At 44.7% G+C, this 6,537-nt stretch overlaps 1 protein-coding gene across 2 annotated transcripts in view; it reads left to right on the plus strand.

The window, feature by feature from the left end:
• Positions 1–6,537, plus strand: part of Svil (supervillin) — a 196,748-nt gene that overhangs the window by 162,280 nt on the left and 27,931 nt on the right. For both annotated transcript variants that reach the window (XM_026783048.1, XM_026783047.1), the window contains 4 exons: positions 2,048–2,137; positions 2,223–2,309; positions 4,118–4,295; positions 6,014–6,186. In XM_026783048.1, the coding sequence (XP_026638849.1) occupies positions 2,048–2,137; positions 2,223–2,309; positions 4,118–4,295; positions 6,014–6,186 (528 nt within the window). The remainder of the gene's footprint in view (positions 1–2,047; positions 2,138–2,222; positions 2,310–4,117; positions 4,296–6,013; positions 6,187–6,537) is intronic.

Here is a 6,537-nt window from a genome sequence, read left to right on the forward strand (position 1 = left end):
AAGGAAGGAAGGAAGGAAGGAAGGAAGGAAGGAAGGAAGGAAGGAAGAGAAATAGAAAAAAAAGACAGAAAGATACAAGTAATTTTAACCAATTATTTCCCACAATTCGTTTTAAATTGTTTCCATCTTCTTGTGGCCTAATGAGCATCTAGCCGTGCCTCCCCACCACCCCACCACTATCAAGTAAGCTTTTGTAGTAAAGGCATTTTAGTATGAAGGAACCCCTCTTGTCCCTTGCGGGTCACTTCCTATGTCCCTTTGCAGGCATGTGACAGATGTCTAGAGGATGCTCTGAATTCCAGGGAAAAGGGTGCCCTGCATCCTTAGTTCACCAGGAACGCTAGAACTGCGTGAGGCTGGACCCAAACGTGCAGGAAACTGAGTGCTGAGTCGCATGCCACATCCCTAAGTCATCTGCAGAGAGTTTTGAGGGTGTTTGGAGCTTTAATTCCTGTTCTTTGGGACATGGTTAAATGTCAGGATCCCTTCAGTCTTCAAGTTCTGCCGTGTGCTTCCTGAGTTGAGCATTTCCTCTCCTTAAACCTTCTGTTCTGTGTAGAGTCAAAGTCATTCACTGTGTGAATATTTGCAGGGGAGAGGGCAAATCTCAGAGGGAAATTTCCTTGAATCTTCGCAGAAGCCTTTGAAACAAATGTGTTAACCTTGGGATCATCCAAGGACAGCAGAAGGCCATTTACTTTCACAGGTTGAAGCAGGACTTGGCTTTTCTTATGGGAACTTGGAACTGTTTAGTCAGGTGTAATCTTGAGCCCGGTCCCTGCCCCCTACACACACACACACACACACACACACACACACACACACACACACACACACACACCTCTTACCCTCCCCCCACTAACAAGAAGCGGCTCAAATCAATAAAAAACAATTGGAATTGAAAGTAAACCCAAGGCTTCTTCTGATGGCTCCACCTTATATCCTTATGGCAGTTTGCTTATTTCAACAGGGTGCCCACTCTGTGTTAAAATTTCCCTTCTTACCTGTCACTAGCCTTTGACTGAGTAAATACTTCCCACCCTGTGTCTCAGGGAACTTAGGGTTGTTTTCAGCATACCTCAGCTGTTGAGTGTGACTCTCCCACAATCCCAAATCTTTCTTCTGAGGTCAGACCTCTGGACTATTCTCCATCTGTTGATGTACAAAAGAGCTCCACAATAGCCCGAAATGGAGTATAACAAAGGGTTATTTGTCTGGGGATAAACTCACAGAAAGAGCAGCAATCCGCTAGTCCTCTGTATGAGCTGGGAACTAGAACCAAATTTGTGCATGCTTTTTGTCAGCATTTAAAGTACAAGAGACCATGCTCAAAGTGGGATGTTATCTTAAAAGCTGTTGGCTGAAAAGCACCTCCCCCTTTTGTCTAAATAAGAGAGTTCTAAGCCTAATACAAAACTATATGCAGTAAAAACAAATATCAAATATTGTCCACGGAAAAAAAGAGGAAAACCATACATAAAAATTAGAATTATAACCAGCATGAACAATATCAAAGAAGAAATATATGCTAAATGTTTTAATCGTTATCTTATCCTAAGGAGTCTAAGTCTAATGCTTACAAGACCACATTGTCACTGCTCCCACCCCTGCCAGACTGGACAAGAATCCTGGTGTCCAGGGCCACTTGCTGCCTAGGACAAGACAGCCTACTCCTAACTTCTTCTGTGGGAGGTGCTACCACTTTGTTTTTTCCTCTGTGATTCTGCCACTCAAATAGGCCTTCCAAACTTCATTGTTCCAGGATATCCTGGGAGCCATTTTCATGCCGTGGGTATGTTTCCCCATGCCTTCTCTGTTCATTTTGGAACACTAGCTTGACAGCTGCGTAGTTCATAGGAATAGGAAAATCAAAGGCATGGCTGCATTTGCCCTGCACAGCCCTGTACAGTGTGGTGGCTAACCTGTGCATACAGGTTACCTTGTGTATCTGCTCGTATTGTAGGGGCATGTTCAGATTACTGGCTTCTGTGAGAACTTCCACAATTAATCTTTAAGATGCTAAACTGTCCACTTGTGTGTTCTGTAGGTCTGGCATCACCCACAGCCATAACCCCAGTCTCATCCCCTCTCTGCAGCAAATCAAGGGGCACCACCCCAGTTTCCAAACCCCTGGAAGGTAAGTCATCCTGTCCACAGTGATGCGAGCATTGGCACAGGGAGGCCCCGGGGGCACTTGCTCACTGATGATTTCTGTTGTTTAGATATTGAAGCCAGACCAGACATGCAGCTGGAATCGGACCTGAAGCTGGACAGGCTGGAGACTTTTCTAAGGAAGCTGAACAACAAAGGTACATTCCAGAAGGCAGAAAGGAGCTTCTGCTACAGCATACTTTGCTCTCTACTTCCCATGAATGACAAAGAAAATCTTAAAATCCCTGACAGCATCTACTCTCTCAGAATTTCTGAATTCCAAGTTTCAACTTCTTAACTTTTGGGGTGTTTGTTTCTGTTTGTGTTTGTCATTTGTTTTTGTTTTTACTGATGTTTTGTTTTTTGAAACAAGGTCTCATATAGACTAGGCTAGCCTTGAACTTCCTACATAGCCAAGGATAACCTTGAACTTCTGATCTTCCGCTAAGAGCTAGCGTGACAGGCGTGCATCACCATAGCTGGCTCTCCAAATCCTACTTCTGATTGCTCTCCCTCCTCAGCCAAATTATCTTCTTTCTAGTATACTTTTAGCAATTTATACATACACACACACTTAAAGTTTCTGTTGTTGTCCTTCAGAAAATGAAACTGTAGTCAATACTAATTAAAGTTCAAACTCTGATCCACTTGATAATATCCTGAATTTGGGATACCCAAGTTTTCAAACCCTTGGGATGTCATCCAGTCCAAGTATACCTCCATGATATTGCCTTTATGCCACAAAGCAGTTACTGTACAAATAAAAATCAACGTATTCTTGGCTTTGAGTTATAGTCATCATTTCTGTTAAAGCAAAAGGTATTTTTTTTATAATCCCAAATACTTTCTAAAAGGCAATTCTGGTAAAAAGGTAATGCAATAAACGTTTTAATATAATAGTTGTTGACACAGAAGGCAGTTTGCAGAAATAGCTGCTTCTCTTGTGATAAACCAGTACCTGGTACTAGTAGTCTGCACTGTTGACAGTGATCCCTAAAGGCTATAAGTTACACAAATACTGAAAACCAGATGATAAGGGTGTAATACAGTAGCTAATTTGACTGGGTAAGCTATATTAACAATGAAATCTATCATACCATTGTCTTAGTTAGGTTTCTATGGCTGTCATAAATACCATGACTGAAGATAAAAAAAAAAAAAAAACTTGGCGCGGAAAGGGTTTTCTTTTATCTTACAGTTTGTTTTGTAGTCTATCATCCAAGGAAGTCAGAACATGAACTCATCAGGGCTGGAACCTGACTGCAAGGGTCATGGAGAGGTGCTGCTTACTGTCATGCTTCACTTGGCTTCCTCAGAACACCCAGGACCACCTGCCTGGGGGTAGCAACACCCATTATGGGCTGGAACCTCCCACATAATCACGAATCAAGACAATGTCCCACAGGCCAATCTTGTAGGGGCATTTTCTGTTGATATTCTCTTCTTCTAAATGACTTTAGCCTCTATAAAGCTAATATAAACTAGCCAACATGATGCAGGCAGTGCCGTGACCTTCCCAGTGTCCCACCTGCTCTTATTGGAGCACAGCTCTGTCTCTCATGGTCACAGTGCCGCTGTAACCTTAGGATAGAGGGATGGCATCCCAAGCAACGCAGTGACATCGTGTGTGTGGTCAGTCAAACGCTTTCCAGCTCTTAGCAGAAATGTTGGCAGAAATCTTAGATGGAACAAGGCTGAGGTTAGCTCCCCTCCAGGAGAGGTCAGGTTCAGAAATGCTCATGTGTTTGTGTAGGCGCAGTCAGCCTGCTTCCTGCCCTAGCATCACTGGGCAGGTGGGAGGTCCTTATGTGAGAAGCAGAGCAAGCTGGGAGCTGGGGGGCAGGAGCAGGCAGAGAGAGAACTTTCCCCTACTCTGGGAATTTGAGGGAAAAGACCATTACAACAGTGCAAAGAAAGGTCACAGCAATTGTTTCTCTAAAGCTCATGGGGGCTTTGTTCCTGATAGTTGCCGGGATGCAGGAGACGGTTCTCACAGTCACTGGGAAATCTGTCAAGGAGGTGATGAAGTTGGATGATGATGAGACCTTTGCCAAATTCTACCGCAGCGTGGATCACAGTATACCTCAAAGTCCTGTGGACCTGGACGAGGACTTTGATGTCATTTTTGACCCGTATGCCCCCAAGTGAGTTTGAGATTGACTTCCTTCCCATGCCTCCTCGACTGTCAGCAGACACTTCCGCCATGCGTATGTGTTCTAGAGTCAGGTGCACATCTCCTTGGTGCAGAGAGAGCACACGTGGTCACCCTGCTGTACTTGCACGCCTGCTGTGTGTGCCCTGGGTATTTGTGCAGTCTTGAAAGGTGTGGCTGGCTTCACATCGCTCACACGTTGTGGTGTTTTTAGCATCGCCACCTAGCAGATGCCCACAACATCCCACTGGACACCCCTAACTTACAACTGGATATTTGGATGAAAACAGCTTAGCAGATTAGGAGCTAGGGTTCCTTTGCTGCCAGTGATGTATAAAATTAGTATGTTCATGGGTTTTCTTGGAGGCTCCCAAATGCTATAGAAAGTGTTTACGTGTTAGGATTCCATCTGTGGCATGTGCCAGAAAAATACATGTGTTGAATTGCAATCAGAAAAAAAAAAACCATCAAACAAAACACACTGGGGAAGAATTTAGTTCAAACTCGGGTGTGCCCTGAGTGTCCAGAGCAGCACGGTCTCTCAAGGCTGTCTTTCCAAACACTGGCTCCTCTCTTGGTCAAGCTGCAACTGTAGGGAAAGAGGTGTCCACCTCTAGCACCAAATGACCAGGCTACTCAGTCAATACAGCAGTCTGGTTCACTTCCCAGTAGACTCTCAAAGTTCAGGTTTGGCCTTCACTGTTTCAGTTTGGGTCCCAAGTCTATTGCTAAAGTCATTCATGGAGTCAAGGGGACAGATGATGTCTACCAACCTTGGAGGTGAGATGGGCACCAGAGGAAGGCCATATGATATTATCAGAAGTAGGGGCACTTGTTCTAAGCAAGTTGCACACAGCCACCCACCGCATGGCTCTGCTCTTCCCTCTACGATTACCAGAGCGACTGTGTCTCCCACAGGTGTGTTTACTCATGGTAGAGGTTTCCCTAAACTGCTCCTCATGTGATGTACTGCTTTGGGTATGTCAGCCAGTTCCGTTCATGTTCTCCCCATCCAACTGTCATTGCTGACGTGGTATATATAGTTGTGATAAGTAATAACTTACACAAATCTGTACTTGTGCTCACTGCACAGTAGTTGTATACAAAAAATGCTTCCTGCAGAGACCTAAACATTTGACAGTTGCATGTCAGCACAGGAGTCTGTTGAAAGATCGTATCATTGAACACTACCTCCCCAGGCTGGTCAACTCAGTCTTGGGACAGTCTCAGGGATCAGAAATGATTCTGAAGGCCTATTTTATTCCAATATAGTCTTCACAAGTATGGTTAATTTTCTAGGGAGCTCATAGGTTAAGTTAATACTAGCTGTGGAGGAAACAGAAAAGCTGTATGTGAAAAAAAATTTTAATATGGGGCAAAGGGGATTCAATGGAGGTGCAGTGGCCATCTGGGGAGTCTCTGAGAACTTGCTGTTGACAGCAGCAGTAGCCATGCGTGTACAAAGAATCTTGGGCTCTCTAACCAGCAGTGTAATGAGCTGTCCTATAACACTGGAAACCCTCTAGACAGAGACCATAGGCACAAGTGGGCAAGGCTTCCAGAACTAGAGTAGGCTCAAATCTCCCTTTACCTCCAGGATGTGACTACCTCACGGCAGGAGCAGTGGGATGAAATCAGGAAGTAAACATAGCAGAGTTTATTGTTCCGGGTCTCAGACAACACCCTGAGCCACATCTGTTTTGCCCACAGGTTGACATCTTCCGTGGCTGAGCATAAGCGCTCGGTTAGGCCCAAGCGCCGAGTCCAGGCTTCCAAGAACCCTCTCAAATTGCTGGCAGCAAGAGATGATCTCCTCCAGGAATACACAGAGCAAAGGCTCAACGTTGCCTTCATGGAGTCCAAGCGGATGAAAGTGGAGAAGAGTGAGTGGGAGGAGCATGCTTCTTCGGGTCCCTCAGCACTGTCTACCTGTTATGTCCTCTTTATCTGCCTTGCGGGGCCTGGGAGCATCCATTAGCAAAAGTGAATTCACACATACACGTGTATGTTTGCCCAGAGTTTAGAGGTTTCTCACTAAAGTGCTGTTTAAATGATGCTGTTTTGCTGATAGGAGTCATCTCTTTCTGGATTTGGAATTCTGCTCTGGAAAACCGAAGCACAGCAATTCTCTCTCCATTTACTCTTATTTATTACTCTTCTTCTTCTTCTTCTTCTTCTTCTTCTTCTTCTTCTTCTTCTTCTTCTTCTTCTTCTTCTTCTTCTTCTTCTTCTTC

This window comes from Microtus ochrogaster, chromosome 16 (assembly GCF_000317375.1).
Source record: "Microtus ochrogaster isolate Prairie Vole_2 chromosome 16, MicOch1.0, whole genome shotgun sequence".
Lineage (NCBI taxonomy): Eukaryota > Metazoa > Chordata > Mammalia > Rodentia > Cricetidae > Microtus > Microtus ochrogaster.